The sequence below is a fragment of the Centroberyx gerrardi genome, chromosome 10 (genome assembly GCF_048128805.1).
Source record: "Centroberyx gerrardi isolate f3 chromosome 10, fCenGer3.hap1.cur.20231027, whole genome shotgun sequence".
NCBI lineage: Eukaryota > Metazoa > Chordata > Actinopteri > Beryciformes > Berycidae > Centroberyx > Centroberyx gerrardi.
Window position 1 is genome coordinate 24,896,451 of NC_136006.1, and position 13,866 is coordinate 24,910,316.

Genomic DNA, 13,866 nt, shown 5'->3' on the forward strand with positions numbered 1-13,866 from the left:
ATCACATCCTCTTTCTCATATTCTCCCCCACTACTCACTTCAATATGCTATTAACCCCTACCTGCTCCAGAGGGAACACACTAGCTGATCCAACACCCCAACCAGAGGGCAAGGCAAGGCAAGGCAAGTTTATTTATATAGCACATTTCAGCAACAAGGCAATTCAGAGTGCTTTACATAAAACATTAAAAGCATCGAGACAAAGTGAAAAAGATAAAATTCATATATTGCATTAAAAGAATCAAATCAAGTAAAATAGAAAGATAAAAGAACACAACAAACACAACAAATACTCCCACTTTTAGATGCACATTGTGAGTGAACCCATATGTTTTTCTTTAATTTACAGATCTCACTGCCCAAGGCAGACGAGAATCATAGATTCTCCTCTTGGTCAAAAACCTCACCATCCACAGATGGATGAGAATCATACAGGGTAAAGCTCTGTCCCCCCCACATATAGTGTTCACTCGTGCAAGTAAGCATTACCTGGACAAGACCAATGAAAATTCGTACTTGCCCGTGTCAGCTCTGTTGGGATCCTGAACAGAAACAGTTAAAATGAGAATACAAATACAAGAATAAAAGTTACAGTGCAGTGTAAGAAATGAATAATTATTTGATTTAATAAAAGGCAGCGGTAAACAGAAAAGTCTTCAGCCTTGATCTAAAAGAACTGAGAGTTTTCTGGGAGTTTGTTCCAGATATGTGGTGCATAAAAACTGAACGCTGCTTCTCCATGTTTAGTTTTGACTCTGGGGACAGAAAGCAGACCTATCCCAGACGACCTGAGAGGTCTGGATGGTTCATAACGTAGCAGAAGATCAGAAATGTATTTTGGCCCTAAACCATTCAGTGCTTTATAAACCAACAGTAGTATTTTGAAATCAATTCTTTGACAGACAGGAAGCCAGTGTAAAGACCTCAGAACTGGAGTGATGTGATCCACTTTCTTGGTCTTAGTGAGGATTCGAGCAGCAGCGTTCTGAATCAGCTGCAGCTGTCTGATCGATTTTTTAGGGAGACCTGTAAAGACACCGTTACAGTAGTCGAGGGAGGGAAGACAATCTCCCCCTTGTGGGATGAATGGCGTATATCAAATAAATCTCAACTTTTGATGATTTTTTAATGAAAAAAAAAAAAGAATTCTAGACTGAATATTAAACTTCTCCTTTTCCATTTCTCCCTTTGTCCGTTTTAAAATATTCCTTTCTATCTTTTTCAGTGTGTGCTTTTCTTGCGGATATATTGAAATCACTTGACTGGGTTTCCACCGCTATATTCCATATCTTTGCACCTACATTTGCCACTCAATTTATGAATCCATATATGTTTATTGTTATGGTCTAGGCAGCCCAATCTATTTGTGAACATGAATAACAATGAATTAACTCTGAATTCTGTCAGCTTTGGCCAACTTTGGTCTTTTCTGTGTCAACAGGAGGAAGTGATGAGGAAGTGATATAAAACATGAATGGACTTCCAAGCTTGCTGGAGTTGGTGGGGTAAATGTGCATGAAGACTCAAATATGTCCACCAGACCTGGTAATTAGATAATTAATAAGCGACTGATTTTGTTGACTCATGTTTGACCCAAGCTTTTACTTCCAAATGAGTTCTATTATTTCCCAATTCTTTATCTTTGGAGCAACTTCAGATTTTATATCCTGATTCACATTTCTGGGCTTGGAAGAAAACTGTTCAGGCAATTTAGCAGCAGCAGTTGTAGTAGTAGCAGCACTAGTAGTAGTAGGTTAGTAGTAGTAGTAGTAGTAGTAGTAGGCTAGTAGTAGTAGTAGTAGTAGTAGGAGTAGTAGTACTGGCAGTAGTTCTAATTTTTTTAATACATCCATAATTTGTACACATATGTATCATAATGTGATCTTATCCTTACAATTGTAAGTTATTTAGGCCATGATAACAGGTAATTCATAAAAAAATTAAAAGATGAAAAAGATTATAATTGTTATTATTATTTATTTATTTATTTATTTAGTTTGTTAAATAGAAGAAGAAGAAGAAGAAGAAGAAGAAGAAGAAGAAGAAGAAGAAGAAGAATGTAGATATAGGGCACTTTGACAATCTAATTTCCTGTAGATATATCTTTGTATTATATTTAATCTCAATGGACTACTGTTGTAATAGCCATATATTCCATTATCAAAAGGCCTTAAGGGGTTCCAGACAGTTTTGCTATCTTGCCAACCGCTTCGCAGAGCAGAGCGGTTCGTTGTGATTCGCTCGGCGTCGGGATTCTTCGCCCTTTTCCGGTCGCTGTTCGGTCATTCCCGGCCAGTGTCGCCAGCTGCCTTCTCGTCCCTCTCCAATCTCCGTGTTGTTGTTCCCGGTGACGCGGCGGAGGTGTAGCCTGACGCGGGCTCTTACGTGTCGGCCAGAATAAAAGTGGAGCTCCGGAGGCCCGGGAGTGACGAAGGGAGTCTGTATCGGTAAGGAAGGAGCGGTGTCCGGGGCAAAGAGAGACGGCACGCGGCTGTAAAAAGTGTCGGTCTGGTCGGGTTCGGCCCGAAGGAAACAAAGAGATCATGGCGCCGCGGTGTGTTTGTAGCAGGATGGAGGGAGGGGAGGCTGCGGCTGTTTGGGAGAAACAGAGTAATGCCCGGCTCATCTAGCGAGCCAGGGAAGACACTGTATATTAACACAGCGGAGACAGTGATGCCACTTTACAGTCTAATGCTCTCGGCTGTCAAATGATGCTGAAAGCTTCGGTTCTTCTATGCGCGCGGGGCTTGTTTGCGCATATCCCACAGCGCGCTGAATGCAATGGGGGTATTCTCAATCTTTTCTTCTTTAACGTATTCCACCCCGTTTGTTGTTTCATTCTTATTTATACATTCCTCGTAATTATCGGCCTCCTCGTGTTATTACGGCCTAATCGATAATTATGTTCCCTTATTTTCCCTTCATTTGTTCATAATAGACATCGGCCATTGCAGGCCACCGCGTTCGTTACACGGTGAAAACAAGAACTTGGGCCTGAAAATAACACATTCACATCGTATACATGGCCAGATCAGGTGTTAATCTTGTAATATCTATTAGGATGTGATCAGGGACAGGTATCTGGAGTGTGCATTGAGGGGGCGTTGCCTGGCCATGTGGCTCTGCTGTCATACGGAGAGCATCCCAGTGACTTTTGAAAAGCAGAGGGAGAATTGTGTAAAGCCAATCATACCGCGGATAGACGCTACGCACAGTGTGAGATCACCGGGCTCACTGAGCAGCCCATCCGAGATGGAGAATATGCAGGAGGCCCACTGGCTTGAAGCTGGCCTTGGGGGATTTGATGTTTGTGTGGTGGGATGGTTGAAAACATGCAACAGATCCTTAATAAGAGAAGTAGATTGGATTAGAGCAGTAGGGTGACACACGAGTCTGCAGGTTTTCTTTCCAAACAAACACTACAGCAGTAGCTTTTACTCAGTAGTTACTCATCTGTGGTTGTAGGTGTGTAAATCAGTAAAATGAGCTGCTGTAAGTGTTTGGTTGGAATGAAAGTCTGCAGACTTTTGGGTCAGGACAGCACATGGTTGAAACACTGGATCAGAAGATATATCTGGCTATAAAATGTTGGACTACAGATGCCCTACGTGAGCCATGAGCCTTCAGCCTGTAGTAGGCTAATGGGTCTCTGTAGAATAATGATGGTTTGGAACCCGTAACATGATTTGCTTTTACAACTCCTTGGTTCGGAAAGAAAAACATTTATTTCCATTCCCCAGAACAGCCTCTGCCTGTCTGTCTTCACTTGTCCCCCCTCTTCCCCTCCCTCTATGACTTGACTTTTCCATCTGGGGCTTGTAGCTACTAGTATCTGTAAGCTCCCCTTAGTCCCCTGTTTCTCTCTCCTTTCTGTATTCCTCAACTCCTCTGCTCTCAAAGGTTGGAGGAGAATGTGCGAGGGGTGGGACCCTTGACTCTTTCCAATGAGATTTGTACATTTCCCGTGAAGGTCTGTGGCGATTGGCTGCTACCCAGCAACCACTTTGACATATGGGAGGATCTACTGGTTGGCAGTAGCCAGGGGGAATTCCAACACAAATTCTCAAAAGCACTTGATATGTCCAGGAAAACAGGTTCAGGAAGTATTTTGGGCATTCATTTGCATAACAGATATTTCGAAATAACTGTTTCTATGTTGTTCTACTCATTCTATCGGTCCTAGACTGTACAAAGCAAAACAAATGGCTACACTAAATGCATTTGTAATTGAAATTTAAAGAAAATGTGGAAAAAAAAGTGAAAGGTACAAGACTGTGCATATGACAGCCTTAACCGGGAAATGAATGACAAGTTAAAAAATGTGCAGCACAGCTTGGTTAAATCTGTGCTGCATTCACTTCGTATGGGAATCACAGTGGATACAGGCTTCCTACTAGAAAACACCATGCTTGTGTTATTCCTTTAATGACAAAGAGAATTGGAGATTAAGGAAACTGTTGTGATAGGCTTGTGCAGCAATGTCAATTCCGATTGGAAAGAATAAGGTGAAGAAGAGAGGGGTAGTGGGCAGTTTTTTTCTTTATTCTACACAGTAGTTCTGTGCTAGGAGGGTGCTGCCATGTTTCAATTGGTAACAGACAGGCAATCACAGCACTGTTTCGGACAAGTTTGGGGACGTTAACAGTAACCGATGAAATTTGTGCAGGGAGTAGAGGTTTGTGAAGAACGCTGAGCTGGGAAACCTTGACTTGCAGCAGCTCTGGGATGGCTGTGTTGAATGCACAAACAGGACGGTAGTGTAGGAGCCAGAGGTGTCCAGGTGTTCCAGGACAGGTCAACAGGGAATGGTCAGAGATATTTGTGAATACCGGGGCCAGCTGGTTGCTGCGGTGCCCTAAGAGTGAGTGAAATTCTGTCCGGTGATGCTGTTCTTGAATACTTCACTGAAATAGGTGTATTTACTGATAGTGCAAGTTTTCCCAGAAAAGCAAATTGTTAAGCGACTGCCTGTAGTTTCCAGTCCACCTTTGAAATCAACTCTTCGGCCACCACAGGTGCACTACAATAGTTGGGTAGGTCTGTACACTGGAATGAACTGAAAATGTAGCCAGCGATAGACATAATTCAGTATTGTTTGTTTATTGTTGTCTTTGTTCTTTGAAATGTTTAATTGCAAAGGTGTTTGTAAATTAGTCATTTAGATGAATTGATAATATAATCAACATATTAATCAATAACAAAAAAATCATTAGTTGGAGCCCTACCTATTACACAGTAATAACATGTGCTGTAACTTTGTTTCCTGTTTTATTCACTTAAGTAAGTGCTGTTGCTCTCAACACTAGGCTCAGAAGCCAAGCTATCTCACCCCTGCTGTCTGATAACATCTGCATCCCTAAAAGCCATCTTTTCAGCAAAAACTATAGCTGATTATCCCTTTGACTTCCCTTTTCAATGGGTTTTTAATGGATCTCCCGGCCCTAGAGTCATGAAACACTTTCCACACATTACGCATAGTGTTAACTTGGAATTCAATTTGAAACAGGAAACCACCAAAATCGGAGTCAAGAGGTTTCTCTACAACAGCAGCAAAGGCTAGTAAGGTTTTTCAGAATATTCTTCATAGATAAAGAACAGTGATGAGGTTAGGCCTAATAAAACAGTATGGCATTATGGTATATAGCCTGGCTCTTCTAAACTTCAACTTCACAAATAGCAGCATTTCAGCATTTTCACCCATCAGTAGACATTTTTCCTCCTGCTGGAAAAGTCTTTCATTGCATGTCATTAAAGTGTCCCACTACTACAGATACTATGGGTGCACCTCCGCAGATCGATGGTTTTAACAGCGACTCCCCAATCCTCCCTTGTCCTCAGCTCAGCCAATGAGGATGGAGTCAGCAGCGGAGGCTCAGCAGGGGGCGGAGACTGCTGTGACCGAGACCGAGACCCAGCAGATCACCCCGGCCCAGATCGCCACCCTGGCACAGGTAACTGATAATATAACCACTATTACTATGGAGCAGCAGGCAGTTTAGTGGCCACCCACACAATCAAATGACATATGCCATGATTGAACTTGATTGTACCTCTATTACACTGGTGCTGGTGGCAGGAAAGGCTCGTGTGAGGTCCTGGCAAGGTTCATACCTCCTTCCACGCCACACTTAGTAAGATTCTCACATTTCTAAAGGAGCACAGGTAGTGGACTTAGGCGGTAATAACTAGAACGCCTCACTGACTGCTTGAGTGAGAGAGGGAATGTGCTGACAAGCTACACACACACACACACACACACACAGAGTTACACCGGCAGCATCACGCCCCATGGCACAAATTTATGACTCATTGAACTTGGCGATGAGGTGTGGATGGACTGACAGATGGAAGGACAGATTGAGCCTGGCTCGCCGACTGTGTGTTACTAGAAATAGGATGGCATGGAAATAGTGCTCCCCCACCCCCCGAATACACACACGCATACACACACACACACCTACAGCAGTAAGCCAAAACAGCGAGTTTAGTATGATAACATGACAAATATAGACCGGCCTTGACTGTACAATTTCATTCAGGGCACTGAGGGCAGGCTGGCCGCTTATTTGTATATAATAGCTTGGTATTACATACTAGATACTTGGAAACAGTCTATTTCAAATATATGAAATGAGCTGAAAGTCCATGAATTTGGCCTGAAAATATATGGAAATATATTACAGCATAGAGAACCTTAATATTAAACATACACAAAAGCAATAGGAGGTGGCATGTATGTAATGTGTCCCTTTGTACTTCCATGTTAATTAATTAGTAATGTTCATTTTCACAAAGTAGTTCCATATGATGTCTGATGATTTAAGATGATTTCTCCTCAGACAGCAAGATCATTCACCTCTGGCTTTCAGGTATCCATGGCAACAGGCCACGCCTCGGCAACAGGTCCCACAGTAACGCTGGTCCAGCTTCCCAACGGACAGACGGTTCAGGTTCATGGAGTCATCCAGGCTGCACAGCCATCTGTTATCCAGTCACCACAGGTCCAGGCTGTACAGGTGAGACACACACACACACAAATACACACACACTCTTCCTTTCGCTTACACACTCACTCAGTTTTAACTAGGGCTAGACCGATATATGTGGCAGATATTGGCCTTTTATTTAAAATGGGGAATCAGGCAGTGAGTGTTGTCCACCACTGATATGATGGATAAGATGCAGTTTGTTTGATTACATGAACTGATTGTAATGTGACAGTTTGATCAGATTACACAAGATACATGAATATATATGTGCAGCTCAAATCCCAAAATATCAGTATCAGCCTTCAAAAATGCATTTCAGCCGAAACTTAGTTTAAGCAGTGTTTCATATTCAGCCACAACATAGATGAAACTGGACGGTTCATACAATGCAATTTTGAAAGAAGTGTGTGTGTGTTTCTGTCTGCGTTGATGGTCCAGATATCCACCATAGCAGAAAGTGAGGATTCCCAGGAGTCAGTAGACAGTGTGACCGACTCTCAGAAGCGCAGGGAGATCCTGTCACGACGCCCCTCATACAGGTATGTGTGTGTCTGTGTGTGTGTGTGTGTGTGTGTAGTATTTGGTCATGTGACTGTGCATGTGTGTGTATTACCATGCGTCTGTGTAAATGTTTTACTGACATAAAACTAAGCGGTAGCAGCATTGTGGAGCACAAAATCTGCTGCTCGGTAATTTGAACTTCCTCCTGAATTTAGCTGTGACTACCGTGACGAAGCCACATTACCGCTGACTTTTTCTCAGCCAGTGAAAATCAAAATGTTAATTAACAGCCACCCGGATTTTCCAGCCTGTACGAAAGTTCATTGGACTGCATATTAGATCTGTCAGAACAGCAGAGAAAGACAAAAATTCTGCCCGGCGGAACTCCTACTGCTGTAATCCCAATGTTTGCCATGAGCCTAATCAAATTAGATGGAACTTTAAATCAGAATGCTAATAATTACAAATTCTTTGTGTATGACAAATTTATGTATCACTCTCAGGTGTTTCCAAAGACAATGACACTCTATGACAAAATGTGACATGTTTTTTTGAAACGTATTTAACAGACTTGAAGGAAAACTCCACCCTAAAACACAAAAAACAGCTATTGGTGATGTACCTTGCATTTCTGATGGTGCTAAAACCGACCGAAGTGAAATGTTCTGCCACAAAGGTGTCAGCTCATGATGTCACACTAGTGCTAACACTGACTTTTATGAATAACCCCCGGTGTTGTTTGCCTGCGGTACCAACAGGAAAATCCTGAACGACCTTTCGTCTGATGCACCGGCTGTCCCTCGTATCGAGGAGGAAAAGGCAGAGGAGGATGCCGCCACCGCACCCGCCATCACCACGGTTACCGTACCCACACCCATCTACCAGACCAGCAGCGGCCAATACAGTAGGTGATCCGTTGGTTCAATAGAGAAGTCATGACGTGTGAATCTGTGGTCACGGTTCACGGGTTAAATCGCAATTCACCTAATTCAGACAGCAGCCATATTTGATTTACATCATACTCAGAGTGGGAAGATTTACCCAGAAGGCAGTGAAGCAGATGGAAACCGGTCTTTGGTCAAAAAATGTAAATACACACCAAAATAGTTTTTCAGTATCACTAAGCGATGAGCAGACCTGGAGGCTTACCTCCAGGCCGCTAATATGTTTATCTACAAACCAACTGGGTTGAATTCATATCAACTGTCAGCATTAACAGCCTTTATCTTTAGTATTAATATGCTGACAGGCACTTTTTGACAGTCAAATTGTTCATGCTAGCTGCTAGCTAGTAAAGCTAGCGTTCGGTTACTTTAGCTGGTTAAAACTGCAACTGTTAAAAGTAGTTGTTGGCTAAAATTATACCTAGTTGGTTTTGAGATTAATATAATGTTGATAACATGACTGCTGACATTAGCTAACATTATGGAGCCACATCATGGATGTTCTTTCAATCCAGTTTTTTGTCCAAAGGCTGGTTGACTTTGCCTTTGTTTCCATCTGCTTCACTGTCTTCCAGGTAGGGTTTCCCACCCCAAGTATGACATGAATCAGATGTGACCACCATGTGAATAAAGCGAACGCTAATGATTTTTTTGCTCTGTTTGCAAAGTTGCAATCACACAGGGTGGGGCCATCCAGCTGGCTAACAATGGTACAGACGGGGTCCAGGGCCTCCAGACTCTGACCATGACCAACGCAGCGGCGGCGGCCCAGCCCGGGACCACCATCCTCCAGTACGCCCAGACCAGCGACGGCCAGCAGATACTGGTTCCCAGTAACCAGGTGGTGGTCCAAGGTGAGAGGACAGAGAGATAGTGGGGATGGTTTCAGTCCCATTGCATCAATGAGTTGGTGTGTAATAGGGTTGGATTGAAGCCACCCATAGCTGATATTTTGTGCCGTTATTTATCTTTAAATTTGACCATTTTCATGCTAAAAGATTCCAGTAATAGCAATAACAATAATGGCAGATATGCATGCTTGTGTGGAATCTGATCACATGTCACATTAGAATCAATTCAGGTTAAGGGCTTTGCATGGACAACCAGTGCAGTGTTGATAATATTTAAACATAATTGTATCAAATCGGAGGTAGATGGACACTGATGTTTCCGAACCCCTGCATTAAAACAGATATTTTCCATACCATGATAATTTCCAGCTGTTGGCAGCTAAAGACAGAAACTATCAGTTATCAGTTCTCAAATTATAACTTGTTTTGTTAAGAGTTTGGACTTAAACCTCTGCTTTCTTCCAACCCACGCTGCCCAGCTGCCTCTGGTGATGTCCAGGCCTACCAGATCCGAGCCGCCCCAGCCAGCACCATCGCCCCAGGAGTGGTCATGGCCTCCTCCCCTGCCCTGCCCACCCAGGGGGGCACCGAGGAGGTCACCCGCAAAAGAGAGGTCCGCCTCATGAAGAACAGGTACAAACTAAGGAGGAACCTGCTTTTTCATTTGCATGCTTGTGTGTGTTTGATCTTAATAGAGGCTTTGCTGTTGCATCAGAAATCTCCCTGCAACCACAACTGGTTGTTTTTTCTGGACACTTTTATTGTCAATTAAAATTAAAAAAGTAGTGTCAGCAGGATCAGTAGCTTACAGGACATCAGCTGGTCTATAAAGGTTACTACCACAGGCATTTCAGACCTGGCAGCTCAACAAGGACCTAATGAAAATACTACAGGCTCTTAGAGCACACAAAACAGCTAAGAAAAAAAACAACCAAACAAACAATGTTTCCTGTCCCTCCCGCAGAGAGGCGGCCCGTGAATGTCGCAGGAAGAAGAAGGAGTACGTTAAGTGTCTGGAGAACCGAGTGGCCGTCCTGGAGAACCAGAACAAGACGCTGATCGAGGAACTCAAAGCCCTTAAAGACCTCTACTGCCATAAGTCTGAGTAGCTCCTCTCCTCAACACAGAGCTGGACCAAGTAGCACTTCACTTCTTTTCAAATACTTTGACTGTTTGATTCTGCCTGCCTGGCTTTCCAGTTTCATTCTACCTGCTGATCAGTGCTATCAGTCAGTATAATGAACTTAAAATGATTTAGTAGGGACATTTTCCCCAATATCAGTACACTGAAAAGGCCAGTGTGTACTGTTTTCCAGGTTTGATAATAGACATTGAAAAAATGCTAGTGGACTAAAACACTACCCACAATGCTGTGCAACATCATGTGAGGGTAAAATTGACTCAATCAACAGTAATGCTAGACACACCTCAGCCTTTGGGCTTTAATATGGTTTGAATGTAATATATTGAAATTCTTAAGTAGTTTGGTGATATTTTTGCATGCTGTATGCTACACTACACAGTATGTTTAGTACTGTGTAAGGATTGTGTATGTACTGAACATTATTTTATCAGGCAAGCTCAGCCAGCTGCAGTTAAAGGCTTTGAATGAATGGTGAATCGTTACTTGATCCGCCTCTGGTATCCCACCCTAACGCGAACCAACTTATCCAATATGTGGCCACTTGTACAAGGGATTCTTCCAACCATTGGCTTTTGGGCATGGACAAGTCCGTTTTTTCTAAGTGTTTTTAAAGATGCTACAAACTGCCTATCGTGAAGGACGTGGAGCTCTGTGTGTCAGCAGACAGCGGATTGCCGTGGCCAAGGTTTGATTCAACTGGACTGTCTTTTAAAAAAGGATATCGTGTGACATCAGACTTTTCAGTTCCCTCATGTACTTTTTCTGCTTCTTCAAAAAGGAAGACGTTGTCAGTGCTGCGAGTAAAGAAAGATTATTAGCAGGCTATGGCACAGTTTCTACACTCTTAAAACACATCTATTGATAAATTCTCACACAGGAAAGCTAGGTTTTTCCCCCCTTACAAATATGTAAGAATATTATTGATGACAAGGTCACAAAAAGAGAGTTCTGCTCCTGGCCTTTGTGACTGAAGTGACCAGCATCGTCTATTTGATTCGTTTTAATTTGTCTTATCAAGGAAATTACCACCATGGTCAAAATATCATTTCGCCATACCATTTCATCCTCCGGTGTTTTAGATTATTCTTGTCTCTGTCTTACTATGTGGGTTTGGTCGTAAAATATGGATGGATTTTTTACATGTAGCAGATCTGTTCTTGATTCTTGGCATAAAACTAAATGTAGGCTACTAATACATGTGTTCAACACAAATAATTCATGGTGCGTCGTGTTGAGAAGAGATCACTTTGTGGGACTGTGCTTTGTGAGAAGATACATGTATTACTGTAGTCTATCAGTTTAGTTCTCTTTTGATATCACCGTACACAGACTCTACAGCATGTGTAGATCCTATGTATTTCTGTTTATTTGATATGAAAAATATTCTTATGGCTTATATGAAACCGACTTTGCATATTTGTAACATATACATCAATGTATAATAGAGGACAGTGTACAAGTATATTCATTTAACCCACCAGGCCTAACACAATCATGGCAGCTACATATATGAGAAAAGGCCTTTGATGAAAATGTTCTATTTTGGAGTGTTGTGCTAGCCTTAGGCTCTGTTTTAGGACTGACAGTGTATATTTGTAGAGAAAAGCGAGTCTGTTGAGAGCAATTTTGGTCTACAAGATATATCAGTTCAATTAACTGCCCTCGGTTTCATTTAGTTGAGAACGGCTGAGAAATAAATTGTCTGCCACCGCCGCAGCTATCAGTTTGAGTACAGAACCCTCGGTGGTTTTAAACTCGGCTACAGATTGTTACGTTCCTGACTATAAATGTGTTTTATCACACACACCTAAGGAGAAACGGCTCGGTCACTAACTTTTTTTTATATCTTCCAAGTCACCAAGCAAAAGCACAAAATCCATCTTTCAACTGGAGCTGTTTTGTGTTATGTGTTTTTATTTTGTTATACTGTACTGTATCTATTGTACTGCAAAACTACATTAAATCTTTTTTTTTTTTTTTTTTCATTTCTTATCAACAGTGTTTCCACGGGTAAGCCACATGTTAGTGTAAATATTTAAACCTCAACTTTGGTCTTTTCAACTGGAAACTATTCTCTGAATCCTCTGCAAACCATACAATTACAGTAGATATTTTTTTGAGTTAAATGAGTTTCAGCGAAGAAATCAAAACGTGTTGTCCCCAGAAACAACAGATTCATAAAAATGTATTTTTATTTTCTTGTATTATTTTTACACCATCTGTACACATATTAGCTCTGCTTTTTTTATTTTTCTAGTTTTAAAAATGTTGATAATGTACAGTACACATGAGTATTTGTAATGTATAGAGGGTAAAGGGGTTGAAACGAGTACAGAAATCAAATAGCAGCTCATGCTCGGAGTAACACAGTGCTTAGAAGAAGCTGTCACATTGACCCACATCACAGGAACGTGTACTGTAGCTGCACTCGGCCGTCCTGAGTCGCGCACATCCTCACCTCTCGCTCTGCCTCTTGCCTTTCATATTGTGGTTTTGACAAATCATTTGTGCAGCTGAATTCAAGCATGACAAAGCACAGAGGTAATCTTTTCGCGGTGCCTTTTCAGGGCAGATTACAGATTCATGTTTGGGGGGGGGAAATGCAATTTGACACGGCATACCTTGAGCCTCGCTGACTGTGGAAAAGCAGTTCTTTTAGAAGAGGAGAAACAGTAAATCTGAGAGATGACGGGCTTTGAACATCGTGTGTGTTTTTGCATAAAGATGAATTAATTTTGAAGCTATCATTTGAACCACTTAACTCAGCTACAGTGCCGGTGCCGGGGGGAAAAAAAAATCTAGTAATAGCCTACTTATGTTGATTTGATATATTGAGCTCAAATATGTGATGTGATTACTCAAGATCCTTTACCAACAGTGTTTTCATTTCTGTGCCAGAATTGTTTATACCCAGGCTTCATTTGTGCATGACACAGATTGGTATACATGCGTGTAAGTATATTTAGAATTTCTAGAACAGTAACAATAACCTTTTTCTAACTTTTGCGTGATCAGTTTATATATTGCCACTTTTACAGGTTATCAATTTAAGATGCCATTTATTGTATAGTATGTAATAGAGACAAGGTCACCTAATGGTGTGTCGTATACTGTTTGTTTCAACATCATTACCTTCTAAAACTTTACCAGCCTTTTATTTGGAAGTGCTCTGTACTCTTACATTGCATCACCCTTTTGTAAGCACTTGCTATATCACAATAAATTGCTCTCGAAGTTTTTCATTTGTTATTTTATTAAGAATTTATAAATGATGGCCATTTCAACAGTAAAAAGCCATTGACAGGACATTATATTTTTAAGCTTTAAAAGGCATGTGCAATAGAAAAAGTAATGTTTCCAATCACTCAGTGATCCTTAATATCATTTTACCTTGCATCACAGCAGCATGAAACAAGTCATGGGATTTGGTATTTCAC

General features: G+C 41.6%; 1 protein-coding gene across 1 annotated transcript; it reads left to right on the forward strand.

The window, feature by feature from the left end:
- The first annotated feature begins 2,353 nt into the window (after positions 1 to 2,353).
- Positions 2,354 to 13,639, forward strand: creb1b (cAMP responsive element binding protein 1b). The gene is made up of 8 exons (XM_071903710.2): positions 2,354 to 2,447; positions 5,839 to 5,951; positions 6,840 to 7,016; positions 7,428 to 7,528; positions 8,249 to 8,394; positions 9,103 to 9,288; positions 9,765 to 9,918; positions 10,250 to 13,639. The coding sequence occupies exons 2-8, from the start codon at positions 5,847 to 5,849 to the stop codon at positions 10,392 to 10,394; spliced, it is 1,014 nt and encodes a 337-aa protein (XP_071759811.1). The 5' UTR covers positions 2,354 to 2,447; positions 5,839 to 5,846; the 3' UTR covers positions 10,395 to 13,639.
- Positions 13,640 to 13,866: the final 227 nt, after the last annotated feature.